The sequence below is a fragment of the Hetaerina americana genome, unplaced genomic scaffold (assembly GCF_022747635.1).
Source record: "Hetaerina americana unplaced genomic scaffold, ioHetAmer1.1.p SCAF_7, whole genome shotgun sequence".
Classification (NCBI taxonomy): Eukaryota; Metazoa; Arthropoda; class Insecta; order Odonata; family Calopterygidae; genus Hetaerina; species Hetaerina americana.
The window spans coordinates 510,197-524,768 of record NW_027287316.1 but is presented as its reverse complement, the minus strand read 5'-3'; the positions used below and the strand labels follow the sequence as shown (position 1 = coordinate 524,768).

The 14,572-nt window shown below is 37.3% G+C and overlaps 1 protein-coding gene and 1 non-coding gene across 2 annotated transcripts in view; both read right to left on the bottom strand.

The window, feature by feature from the left end:
* The window catches only part of LOC139696823 (beta-1,3-glucan-binding protein-like), a 42,145-nt gene that overhangs the window by 3,028 nt on the left and 24,545 nt on the right, over window positions 1-14,572 (bottom strand). The window contains exons 5-7 of the mRNA XM_071595703.1: window positions 12,979-13,142; window positions 2,052-2,339; window positions 11-168 (exon numbers count right to left, since the gene is read on the bottom strand). Of these exons, the coding sequence (XP_071451804.1) occupies window positions 11-168; window positions 2,052-2,339; window positions 12,979-13,142 (610 nt within the window). The remainder of the gene's footprint in view (window positions 1-10; window positions 169-2,051; window positions 2,340-12,978; window positions 13,143-14,572) is intronic.
* LOC139696975 (U6atac minor spliceosomal RNA) lies at window positions 11,678-11,786 on the bottom strand. Its single transcript, XR_011702681.1, has one exon. It is a non-coding gene; the product is annotated as a U6atac minor spliceosomal RNA (small nuclear RNA).

Genomic DNA, 14,572 nt, shown 5'->3' with positions numbered 1-14,572 from the left:
GCGTACCCACCTCCTGGTCAAATGGGGCCATCTTGGAGCCGAATCTCCAAGGGTTCTCTGCGCCGGGCACTCGTGTGGGGAAATTGGCGAAGTTCCAGAGGCCGCCGGATTTCACCTTGGGCGCTACCCTGCCAACCTCCTTGTCATCCACGCTGAATTTGATTTGATCTGCGAGACCGAGCGATTAAAGTAAGAGAAATACAATGCGAATTAGAAAGTAGACACGAGAAGAGAGAGCACCCAAGAATGAGAACAAATAGCCCTTTCAACCACCCTCTTCGATCCAATGGTCATTTTAACCGTGACAACTTAGCAGTGACATATATTATTTGCATCACATCTCGCCAAAAGAGTACTCAGAGCATATAATTTTTTTGCAAAATTGTAATAAAAATTCAGAAAGTATCGAAGGCTGGGGCGGTTTTGGTTAAACTTTTTCAGGAATATTTACAAAAAAACAATATTTTGAAAAAAATTCATTTTTTCCCATACAGATGGCAGCGAATGAATAAAAATTTATATTCATTCACTTCAATGAGGAGCGGTAATTAAACCACCGCAGCGTTTATCTTTTACAAACTTCTATTATTTAAAACTGATTTGGCTTTAGGAAGAAGAGAGGAACCAGGGAAGCCATACTCTGTCTGAAAATCATGATAGAGAACATAGAATAGAGATCTAGAGGTACATGTGAATAAGAATACCTGTACATGTGAACAAGAACTGTATGTGGGGCATTTGTGGACTTGGAGAGGGCCTTCGACAATTTGGAATGGTAAAATATTTTTGGACTGCTGGAGAAACTTGGAATAGATTACAACGTCAGAAGAATAATCTATCAAGTATACGGTACAAGAAGCAAGTAGGCACGATGCGAATGAGAGATGGAAGCCATATAGAGGCTAAAATCAACAAAGGAGTTGGACGAGGATGCAATCTCCCGCCTGAGTTGTTCAACATGTACCTGGAGGAGTCAATATGAGAAGCACAAGGCATCGGATTAAACGGAATTAGGATCAATGGAGAACAGATAAATATGCTATGCTTCGTCCGCGATATTACAATGATATCGGAAAACCAGGATGGTCTTCAAAGGTCACTGAACGTATTGGATCAAGTTGTACTAAGATACTACATGAATATTAACAAGACGAAGACTAAAATTCCAGTACTTGGAAGTGAGAAGCGGAATACAGTAGTCACACTGGAAGGGCAAAAATTAGAGCAAGTGGATTCCTTCACCTATCTCGGAATGAAACGTAATAAGTACTGCAGACATCAAGCGAAGAATAGCCCAAGATAAGAGAGCATTCACAATGAAAAGCTGTGTTCAAAGAAGATGGAACTTCACCCGAGGAGACATACGAGAAAACATTCGTAAGGAGCGTGGAAATCTTGTGGGCATAGACCATCGGAAAAGTAGGAGAATGTTTAAGATCAAATGGACGAGTAAAATAAGAAATGAAGACGCATGTATACAGAAGAATAGACGAAGATTGGACCTTATGGAACACCATGGAAAAAAGAATAACCAGATGGATTGGCACCACACCCTGAGGCATAATGGATTCGAGAGGAATATAATAGAAGGAACAGTCCCAAGAGGAAGGCCAAGGCTTAAATACATGGGACAAATTAGGAAAAAGTACATTGTAATAAAACATACCAGGAAGTGAGCCAATTAGCAGCAGATAGGGTAGGGAATGGAGGGCTACAGTCAATAAACCAATATTAGGATTGAACGACCAATCATGATGATATTATGATTGATGCCGACAACTATTTCAAAGTAGAGAATTGTTACCGTTTAGGTTAACTTTAAAAGTGCACCATCTTTAAGGTACACTGCCACTCTAAAATCTCGTAGTGTTGAATTATCGCTTTTATTATTCAGTGTTCGTTATGACAAGCCACCTCTAAGGAGTGAGATGGGCTGTTGGACGTAAAATGATTGTACCCAGCAGCATAAAGAATTAGTTTATTTTTAACTTTTAGCTGCAATACATATACATGCATATATTTATTTATCCCCCTTCCCCCTCTTATCTCACCGGGCGTCCACTCCATCTGGTACTTGTGGAAGTCGTCGGCGAACCCGCCATCGTCGGGGGTGGGGTTGATGGCGCTGAACCGCCCCGACAGCAGGGGCGTGGTGGAGAGCCTCCCCGAGGGCATCTGGAAGGGTGCGAACTGCAGTCCGAGGTCCACTCTGGAGCTGACCCCGATGCGCTTGTTGTCGGCCGCCAGGAGGCGCCCGTTGCCCCGGGCCTCCGCCAGTACCATGATGCCCGACGCGGGCCAAGAGCCGTAGTGGTTGTAACGGGGCGCCAGCCAGATCCCTGGCGCACACCCGGCCAGAAAAGAGAGGAACCATCAAGGCAATGGCCAGGCACGACTTCGAATTTCATTACACGCAAACCTAGTTCTAGTCATTCACCGCAATGGCCTCGTTTATCAAATTTACGAGCTAATTGCTTGACAAGCTCTAGCAGTTGCGACATACTGCTGTTGGTAGTAAATGATTCGGCACTTACTACTTCCGTACTAAACCATCTTCCTCTCTCGAGGGTGGGGTTGATGGCACTGAACCCCCCCCCCCCGGTTTGGCCACCAAAGATTTGGTATGATTGTGAATTTAATTTGTATGCATTTTTATGTGTTTTTGTTTGCTATCTCTATCACTCTACTTTTCATTAATCATTCATATCTGTGAGACTTTCCTTCAAGATATATGAGACCTACGCAATATATGCGCAAACTAATGCAATCCAGAGGCCATGACACGGACAATAGCCCCTCCCACTAGCGGAACTGGTCGCATGAAACCTAAGGAGTCGTCTGTGATTGGCTGGTCGTAAAAATGTGCGTATGGCACAAGTTATGTTAGTTTCCGTTGTCCCTGTTTGGGGAAAATGGGCAATCACGAAGAAAAAAAAGGCAAAATATTTTTGTTTTAAGATCATTTCGTACGATTTAACAGCAACGCTTTTTAAAAAGACACGATAGTGTACCACATGAAAACATTTTGCGAGAAATAACGAACTCGACAGACAAATACCAAAGGTGAAAAAATTGGCTTCCCCATTCCTACAATGTTGATATACGACATTTTTGGTAATAATTTCATTTCGTACGATTAAAAAAAAAGCGATTTTCTTCAAACACACGGTGGTGTACCAAAAGAAAAAATGTTGCAACGAATTTTTTGCAAAATTTGGAACTAACGAAAAACGACAACATCTTTAGAAAAATACAACAGGGAAATTAGAAATATTCTTTCACGTTACTACGACGATTCAAATTTATTATTTGATTTGATTTGGGTATTTTGATTTTTAAATCATTTCGTAGGATGAAACAGCAACACTTCTTTAAAAAGGCGCCATGGTGCGGACAAAAGACAAAATTATGCGAGCGATAAGAATCCATATAATAATACAAAAAGGAAAAAAAATTCTTTCGGGTTCCTACACATACAAGAAAAGATATTTTAGGTTTTGAATATCACTTCTTACTACATAACAGTAATGTTTTTGCAAAAGCCGCTATACTGCGCACAAGAGACGCGATTGAAAATTCCCGATTGAGCAAAAAATGAAATTTGTTGATAAATAAAAAAATCTGTGGAAAAAACGTTCATTCGCATTTTTAAAAGATTTCAGAAAGATATTTTGGGTTTAAGGATAATTGCTAACATTTGAAACAATTTTTTTCTTAAAAATGCCCAACTATGCACCAAATGTCGTTATTTTGGAGAAATAACCAAATCTTTAGTTGAAACACGGACAGGAAAAAAAACTTCTTTCACGTTCCTAAACCATTTCAGACTCGTTATTACGTTTTTTAACATTATCTTCATAGGATTTAAAAGCAGCCATTATTTAAGAAATACGCGAATGTGCAACAAAAGAAAAAATTATGCAAATTATAAGTAAATCTTGATAAAAATACGAACAGAAAAAAATTCTTTCACGTTCATACACCGATTGAGACTCAATATTATATTTTTAACATCATTTTTGTATGATTTAAAAACATCCTTAATATAAAAAAATGCCCGTTTGTTCAAATGAGAGACTAAATATTGCAAGATATATGAATAATATCTTGGAAAAAACACGAGCACGAAAAAAATAATTCTATCACGTTCTATAACCATCTGAGACTCGATATTGTGTTTTAAACATCATTTTTGTGCGATTCAAAACCATCCTTCATTAAAAAAATTCGCGATTGTACACCAAAGAGACAAATTTTTGCAAGATATATGAAAATCTTGGGAAAATATGAGAAAGAAAAATTATTCTATCACGTTCTCTAACCCTTTGAGACTCGATATTGTGTTTTTATTATCATTTTTGTACGATATAAAACCAACCTTTATTTAATAAATTAGCGATTGTGCACCTTGAAAAAACATATGCAAGAAATATGAAAATCTTGTGAAAATCACAAGCAGGAAAAATAAAATTTCTGTCATGTTCTATAACCATTTGAGACACGATATTGTGTTCGCGAAACGATAAAAAATTCGCGAAATGACATCGAAGAAATAAAATTTTGCAGTATATAAAATCAAGGGAAAAACACGAACAGGAAAAATTAAAATTTAATCACGTTCTATATCTAAGTAAGACTCGATATTGTGTTTTTATCATCATTTTTGTGCGATTAAAAAACAACCTACATTGAAGAAATGCGCGAATTGTGCACATAAAACACAAAATTTTACAAGTAATATGATAATCTTGAAAAACATCTTGGAAATCTTAGGCCAACATGGAACCCCTGACCCGGTGGAAAACCCGAGAAAACTTCATCAATCGATATTGTGTTTTTAACATTATTTTTGTACGATTTAAATGTTATATTTTTTAAAAAATACGCGATTTTTCACCTAGAGGCAAAATAATTCAAGATATGGGAAAATCTTGGGGAAAAAACAAGCAGGAAAAATATAACTTCCATCACGATCTTACACCATTTGAGACTCGAAATTGTGTTTTACATATCATTTTTGTTGGATTTAAAATCAACATTTATATCAGAAAAACGCGATTGTGCACCCAAGAGAAAACATTTTGCAAGATATTAAAAAAATTTTGGGAATAAAGTGAGCAGGAAAAATTACAATTCCATCACGTTCTATGGCCTTTAGAGAATCGATATTGTGCTTTTAATATCATTTTTGTTGGATTTAAAAGCAAACTTAATTTAGGAAATTCGCGATTGTGCAATAAAGATACATCATTTTGGAAGATATTTAAAAATCTTGGGAAAGACACGAGAAGGAAAAATTATAATTCGATCATGATCTTTTACCATATGAGACTCGATATTGTATTTTAAATTTAATTTTTTTGGATTTAAAAGCAAAGTTTATTTAAGAATACCCGAATGTGCACCTAAATGAAAACATTTTGCAAGATATTAAAAAATCTTGGGAAAAACACGATCAGGAAAAATTACAATTCTATCACGTCTTTTACCATTTGAGACTGGATATTGGGTTTTATATCCTTTTTGTTGGATTTAAAAGCAATGTTTATTTAACAAATACGCGATTGTGCAACTAGGAGACGACATTTTGCAAGATACATAAAAATCTTGGGAAATGCACGAGCATGAAAATTACAGTTCTTTCAGGTTCTTTTACCATTTGAGACTCGATATTGTGTTTTTAATTTCATTTTTGTTGGATTTAAAAGAAACATTTATTTAAGAAATACGCTATTGTGCACCTAAAAGACAACAATTTACAAGATATTTAAAAATCTTGGGAAAGACACGAGCAGGAAAGAGTAAAATTTTATCACGTTCCTTTCCTATATGAGACTGGATATTGTGTTTAAAATTTTATTTTGTTGGATGTAAAAGCGACGTTTATTTAAGTAATTCGATATCTTGCACCTAAGCGATAACATTTTGCAAGATATTTAAAAACCTTGGCAAAGACACGAGCAGGAAAAATTATAATTCTATCATGATCTTTTACCATTTGAGACTCGATATTGTGTTTTCAATTTTATTTTTGTTGGATTTAAAAGCAACATTTTTTTAAGAAAAAACGCGATTGTGCACCTAGGAGACGACATTTTGCAAGATATTTCAAAATCTTGGGAAAGACGCGAGCAGGAAAAATGGCAATTCTATAACTTTCTTTTACCATTTGAGACTCGAAATAGTGTTTTAAATATGATTTTTGTTGGATTTAAAATCAACGTTTATTTAAAAAATACGCAAATGTGAACCTAAGACACTATAATTTGCAAGATATTTAAAAATCATGGGAAAGACACGAGCAGGAAAAATAACAATTCTGTCATGTTTAAAACCGAAACATGTCTGGAAAGACACGAGCAAGAAAAATTACAATTTTTTCTTTTTTCTGTAACCATTTTATAATCGCTATTTTGTTTTTAACACCTTTTTTGTGCGATTCAATAGTAACCTTAAATAAGAAATGTGCGAGTTTTCACCTAAGAGACAACATTTTGTAAGATATATAAAAATATTGGGAAAGCACGAGCAGGAGAAATAACGATTCTATCACGTTCGATAACCATTTGAGACTCGATATTGTGTTTTAACATCATTTTTTATTAAATAAAACTTGCCTTTATTTAAGAATTGCGCGATTTTTTATCCAAGAGACAACATTTTGCAAGAAATGGGAAAATCTTGGGAAAGACACGAGCAGGAAAAATAATAATTCTATCATGTTCTTTTACCATTTGAGAATCGATATTGTGTTTTAAAGATCTTTTTTTATGATTTTAAAGCAGACTTCATTTAAGAAATGCGCGATTGAGCACTAAGAGACAACAGTTTTTGCAAGATACATAAAAATCTTGTGAAAGAAACGAGCAGGTAAAGTTACAGATCTATCACGTTCTTTTACCATTTGAGACTCGGTATTGTGTTTTTAATATCATTTTGTTGGATTTAAAAGCAACGTATATTTAAAAAAACGCGATTTTTTACCTAAGAGACAACATTTTGCAAGATATATAAAAATCTTGGAAAAAAACACGAGCAGGAAAAATAAGAATTCTATCACGTTCTATAACCCTTTGGTACTCGAAGTTGTGGTTTTTAACATCATATTTGTACGATTTTTGAAATAAAGTTTATTTGAGAAATGCGTGATTGTGCGCCTAATTTTTCAAGATATTAAAAAATCTTGATAGAAAACGAAAAGAAAAAAACAATTCTTTCACGTTCCTTCACCATTTTTGACTTGATGTTGTGGTATTTCACCTAATTTTTATACGATTTAAAAGCAAGCTTTATTTATGAAATGCGCGATTGTAAACCTATTAGACAAACTTTTGTGATAAATAAAAAAATCTTGAGAAAAAGACGAAAAGAAACAAAAAACAAATCTTTCACGTTTCTACTCCATTTGAGACTCGATGTTTTGAAAAAATTTTCAAACAATTTTAAAGCAACATTAATTTAAGAAATTCGCGATTGTGCAACAAAAGACAAAATTTCGAGAGAATTAAAATAATATTTAGAAAAACCGAGATAAAAAATACATTTTTTCGCATTTCCTAAACACTAACGACACGATATTTTGGATCACAGGATAATTTAATGCATTTTAAACATTTTTTTCTTAAACGATTTCGATTGTGCCCCTAATAGACAAAATTTACAAGAAATAAAAAATCTAGAGAAGAAAAAATTTTTTTTCACATTCCCAAACAATTTGAGACTCGATATTGTGGTTTTTTACTGCATTCTTGTACCGTTTAAAAGTAACCTTAATTTAAGAAATGCGAGATTGTGCACCTAAGAGACAAAAGTTTGCGAGAAATAAAAATATCTTTAGAAACATACGAGATGGAAAGAAAACGTTCTTTTGAATTTCTCAGACACCTAAGACACGAAATTTTTGTTTTCAGGATAATTTCATGCATTTTAAACAATGTTTTACTCAAAAATGTGCGATAGTCCACCAATGGACGCTTTTTTGATTGAGATAACCAAATCTAAGTTAAAATACGAGAAGGAAAAAAAGCAATTCTATTACGTTCCTACTCCATATTAGGTTCCATATTTTGGTTTTTAACATCATTTCCGTGCAATAAAAGAGCAACCTTGATTTTAAAAATGCGAGATTGTGCAAAAAAAAGAGAAAACTTTGCGAGAAATATGAAAATCTTGAGAAAATACGAGAAGAAAAAAAAACAATTCTTTCACGTTCCTACAGCATTGAAAATTGTTTAAAATATGAGAAGAAAATAACAATCATCCGCGTTTTCACACCATTAAAGACATGATATATTTATTTTTCACATAATTTCGTACGATTTAAAAGCAACGTTTGTCTTTAAAATCCGCGAAAGTGCACATGAAGACCAAAATTTCGAAAACAACGAAATCTTTAACAAAATTCGAGAAGGAAACAAAGCAAATTTTCGCGTTCCTAAACAATTTAAGACTCGATTATTATTATTATTAGGTAATCTACCGGTTAAGGTAGGTTTTTGGATTGACAAGGCTCCTAAATAAAACATTTTGTGACTCCTAACAAAACACAAAATACAGCATCCTACTTTAGATCAGGTCCCTCTTCATCTCTGAGCACTTACTTCCTCCCTTCATCCCGTCCAACATCCCTATCCTGTTCCTTCCCTTTCTTCGTTTGCCTAACATTCTCCCCTCAATTACAGTCTTCAACAAGCCAGCCAATACCCCCTTCATCCATTTTTCCTGCCTCCAAAGGATTTCTCCCAACAAACCCCTCTCTTCCCCCACCATACCAAGTTCTTCCTCATTTGTTTTCTTCTCTGTCCATTTCACCTTCTCCATTCTTCTCCACACACACATTTCAAAAGCCTCCAGTCTACGTCTATCCTCCTGCTTCAATGACCACGTTTCCGCACCGTACATAGCTACGCTCCATATCAAAGTTTTTACGAGTCATTTCTTAACATCCTTACTCAACGTCCCTCTCATGAACCTCCTTGTAAAAGCCTCCTTGCCTAGCGCAATTCTTCTCCTTACGTCCCTACTACACTGTCCCAACACGTCCATGTTGGTCCAAACACTTCCCAGAGATGTAAACTATTCTACCTGCTCTAGTTTTTCCGTCCTATTTTACTGTTTAGCTTAGCCTTTTCCTTTCTAGAAAATCGCATAAGCTTGGTCATCAGCAAACCTAACTAATTTTACGAATTCCCCGCCCACTTTCATTCCTACCTCCAGTTCTTCCCAGGTCTCTTTAATCATTTCATCTGAATACAGGTTGAACAGCAACGGTGATAATGGGCAACCCTGCCTTACACCTCTTCCTAACACTGCCCAACTCCCCGTTCCCCACTCGCACCTGAGCAGTCTGAGACATGTACAGGTTGCAGATTAGCCTCCTTTTCCTCCAATCTATTCCTATTTTCTGCAGAATACTCATTAGTTTTTCCCAATTCACTCTGTCATACGCTTTTTCGAAATCTACGAAACAGGCAAATACCTCCTGGTTGTGTTCTATATTCCTCTCGATTATTAATCTCTCTACTGCAATGGCATTACGCGTACCTCTCCCCTTCCTAAACCCAAACTGATCATCCCCTAAGTAATCATTTGCCCTACTCTCTATCCTTTTGTTTATGATCTTGAGTACAACTTTAGCTGCGTGGGATATCAAACTTATCGTCTTGTAGTCCTCACATGATGTAGCCTTTACCTTTTTCGGAATAGGAACTAAAACTCATCTCACAAAGTCTTCCGGCCAGATTCCTTCATCATAAATACTACGAATCAGCCCATAAAGCCTCTTCCTCCCACATTTTCTTAAGCATTTCAATAGTTCCGCGGGAATGTTATCCACCCCCACGGCCTTATTTTGTTTCATCTCTCTTAATGCCCTTTCTATCTCATCATCGAGTATGCCTGCACCTAAGCTTTCTTCCTCTACCTCATGTTCCTTCTCTATATTTAAGTTGTATACTATACAGTTCTTCTTTATACTCCTTCCATCTTTCTAGGATCCTTCCTGCGTCAACTATTACCTTACCCGCCTTATCTCTAACTGTTAGCATAACTCTTCCTTTCTTACTTCCCGTTAAAGATTTATCTTTGCTGCACAGCGCACCGATTTCACCCTTCCTCTGCAGACTTTCCATATCCTCGCACTGCGTCTTCCACCATGCTTCCTTTGCTTTATTTGTTGCCCGCCTCAATTTATTGTTTAATTCTTTGTACTTCATTTTCTCTAATTCTGTATTTACATTCTTCAATTTTCGCCGCTCATCCATCTTTGTAACCATCTCATCCGTGATCCATGGTTTCCTAGTCCTTTTAGCGTTAACGGTTTCAATAGTGTCTTTTGCGGCTTTAGACAACCCTTTCTTGATACATTCCCATTTTTCTTCGATAGTATTAAGCCCTTTGCTATCCTCCATGATTTTCTCTACCGCCTGTTTGTATTCCTTCCTTTTCAACCCATTTAATGCTTCTACATTCCATTTTCTAACTCGCCGCCCCTGCCTTATCTTTTTGAAACGGACGCTACATTTCATAGAAACTAAATTGTGGTCAGAGTCCGCATCCGCTCCCGGGAAGCTGTGGGAATTTATCACACTGTTCCTAAACCTGTGTCTAAACAGAATATAATCGAGCTGATACCCCTCTGAATCACCTGGCATTTTACATGTATACCTACGTCTTTCGTGGTGTCTAAACCATGAGTGATGACTAACCCATGTCTCCTGCTGAACTCAACTGCTTTCTCCCCGTGGTCATTCATCGTGCCTAAACCGTAGTCCCCGACCTCGTCGCCATCTCTTCCTTCACCTACCATCGCATTCCAATCCCCCATCACTATCAAATGTTTCCCTGAATGAACACACGCGATTATGTCCTCTAACTGATCGTATATCCTATTGACCTCTTCTTCTTTTTGGTGCTCGGTGACATGTATACCTGAATAATAACCAAGTTCGTCGGTTCTGCTTTTATCTCTATTAGTAATATTCTATCCGTTACCTGCTCTATTTTGACTACGCTTCTTCCTACCTCTTCATTTAATACTATGGCAACCCCTCGTTGGCTCTCGTCCCCGCCGTCGTATATTATTCTATAATTATCACTCCAATAATCCCCGCTATCCTTCCATCTCACCTCGCATAGACCTAAAATATCTATATTTCCCCTTTCCATCTCTCGCTTAACATTTTCCAATTTCCCTGTCCTCATCTTTGTCCTAACATTCCACGTTCCTCTTCTAACTAATGTGGTCTTCTTCTCCTGCGTCTTCTGTCCTGCTGCTGCTGGTTTTCCCTTGCAAGGGTTTCGTGGGATGACGACCGCGGAAGCCTTGCCTCCCCCGCTGCCGGGCACGACACCCGGCCGATTGGGCCGAGCCCCGTAGTTGTCCATCATATTTATCTTGGGAATGATAATTGACGTGGTTACCCGTTGCCTTCCTCCATAGTGTTTTTAACGTGACACTATTACTTACTGGCCGCCCCACTGGGGTCAGACGCCATTGCAGCCGCTTCACTGAGGAACAGACGCTGCGTGGACTACCTTTCGTCTGGCTCCTAACCTTCGACCTATCTGGCATGGGTAACCCTACCAGGAGCAATTATTATTACTCCCGCCAGCACTGCTCTAGGGGCCATCGGAACGCACAAGCTCTTGCACCACGTCAAGGTTGTAGTCCGGGGAGGGAAAAATGTGGTCAAGTGCTGGAAGACCAGCGGTGCCTTGACCAGTTTATGTGTGTAATTCCATCCTTGTCTAGGGGAGTGCTAACCGTCTCTCCTTTCATATAACACTTAAGACTCCACATATTTATTTTTCACATAATTTCGTAGGATTTGAAAGCATAGTTTCTCATGCGCTTAAGTACACAAAACAGAAAAAGTTCGAGAAATAACCAAATCTTTAATAAAATACGAGAAGGTATTTCGTACAATTTTCAATAAAGGATGCTTTCAAAAATCCGCGATAGTGCCCAAAAGGCAAATGTTTTCAAGAAATAAAAAAATCTTGAGAAATACCTGTATACGAAGAGGAAAAAACAATTCTTTCGCGTTCAACACCGTTTAAGACACGATAATTAGGTTTTCGAGTTCATTTCCTAGGTTTTAAAAGCAATCTTTTTTTTTAAATTCGCGGTAAGGAACCGAAAGATAAATTTTTGCGAGAAACAATAAAATTTTTAGAAAAATACAAAAAGGATAAAAACGATTCTTTCACGTTCCTACACCATTTCAGACACGATGTTCTGGGTTTTAGGATCATTTCTTAGGATTTAGCACCAGTATATTTTTCAAAGGGTGACTGCACAAAAAGAAAAAAATTGGCGAAACATAACACAATTTTGAGAAAAATACGAGAAGGAAAAAAATAATTCTTTCTCGTTCCTACAACATTTAAGATAGGATATTTTGGGTTTCACGATAATTTCGTACGATTTAAAAGGATATATTTTTTTAAAAAGCGCGATAATGACGAAATTACCAAATGACGTAATTTTTCGAGAAATAACAAATTCTTTAGAAAAAAAGAAGGAAAAAAACAATTCCTCCGCGTTCCTACACCATTTAAGACACGTTATTTTGGTTTTCAGGATCATTTCGTACGATTTAATGGCAACCTTTTTTTTAAAATGCGCGTTAGGCACCAAAAGACAAAATTTTGCGATGTATAACAAAATCTTCAGAAAAATACGAGAAGGAAAAAAATCAATCAAAATCAAATTCAATTAATCAATTGATATCGATGAAGGAGATTTAAAATATATTTCCATTTGGATGGATTGTCAGGTGATAGATCACAGAGTAAAATGATAAGTTATATTCTGGTTGAATATTATGGATTGTCCCTCATTTACAGAATTCTTTTTCGATGCCAAGATGGCATTTTACCGAGGCAGTCCATTTTTTCATTCCTACAAAATGTGGAGGCCATGGAGTGAAGGGATGCCACCTCCAATCAGTCACCTTTCGGTGGTGCTCATCTTACCTGGATGTATCCAGTCGCCCGAGGGCATTTTGGCCCGCACCTCCACCTTGCCGTATCGGAAAGAGAAAGAGTTGTGCGTGCGGATTCTGGCCGACTGCACTGGGTTCAGAATGCTGGCGCCGAAGGCCCGCTTGTAGCAGCCATTGTTGTAGTGATTCGTGCACCTGAAATGACCGCAAGGGCAGATGTCCAATGATGACAGAGAGAGAGGGCGACTTCTGACGGCCCCCACCCTGCGATGAGGGCATTTGTCAAACTGGTGAGTTGGCGAAATTATAATGAAGCGATAAAAACTGCAGATTGATGAAATTTTCGAACGTAGAGATGGGACACATGAAATCACGTACAATAAGTTATGAAAATGTGAAATTCAGAGAAAAGCGAATGGGTTTCAGAAATTGAACACTTACATTGAACACTGTGAACTCCAAAGAAGTGGACATAAATTAAAATAATTTGCTCGATTGTAAAACATAACTTAATATGTTGTGTGGAAACTTTGATAAAATTTAATTTCTATTACTTAAAAATAGTTGTGGATATTCCGTACGACATATGGAGATGAGTTTCATCAGTCAAGGGTTTTCACAAGGAGCATTACATGGATGACAAGGAGTTAGGCAGTTAAGAAAAGGCTCACTAAAACTTTGACATGCATCGTGGCTGTGTACGGTTTGGAATGTGACATAGGATGAAAGGCATAGATTGAAGACTTATAAAATAATGGTGTGGAGAAGAATGGAGAAGGTGAAGTTGATAGGAGGGAAAATAAATAAGGAAATACTGGGTATGGTGGGAGAGGAGAGGGGATCAATGGGAGAGAGGAAAGAGGGATGCAAAGCATATTGATTGGCATGGGGATGGTAAAGACTTTGACATATAGAGGGGAGAATGTTAGGCAAACGAGAAAAGAGCAGGAATAGGATAGGGATGTGGGATGGAATGAAGGGAGGGAGGAGGTATATGGAGATGAAGAGGGGCTTGTTATGGAGTAGGATGTTTGGTTGTTTTGTCAGGAGAGGATATTTATTTGGTAGCTTTATCCTCAACCTTCAGGGAACTGCCATTAAAATAGTCACATTAAGAGCATGTTTGGTTGGAATTTAGGTATCTTAAATGGGTCCTAATTTTCCTTTGTACTTCTAACATAGCAGTAGCCCCAGGAATCTAATCCTCATTCTGAAGTGGCACTTCAAGTACTACAGTGGCGCTTGAAGCCCTTGTCATCCAGCCAGCCATCTCTTCCTCAGTCTTCACAGCAGACCTATCCGTATGTTGAGGACCCTCTTAGGCACCGTGTGAACTAGTGCTGATACCAGGTGGTGATTTGGAGAATCTTTCAAACCACACTCGTATTCATTAATTCCACAATCTTTCTTGATTTATGTTGATGATTTCAAATTTTTCAGGAAAGCTAAGAATGTAATTTACAAAAGAATAATGGGAGATACATGACGTCTTATGTGATGTGATGCCAGCCTGAAGGGGAAATCGTTGATATGAAAAGAGGAGAGAGTTGTGGAAAACCAACTTCCGATGCTTATGATTGCTGCCAATGACATAGTAATGCAATGGCATGAAAAAATAAGCCATG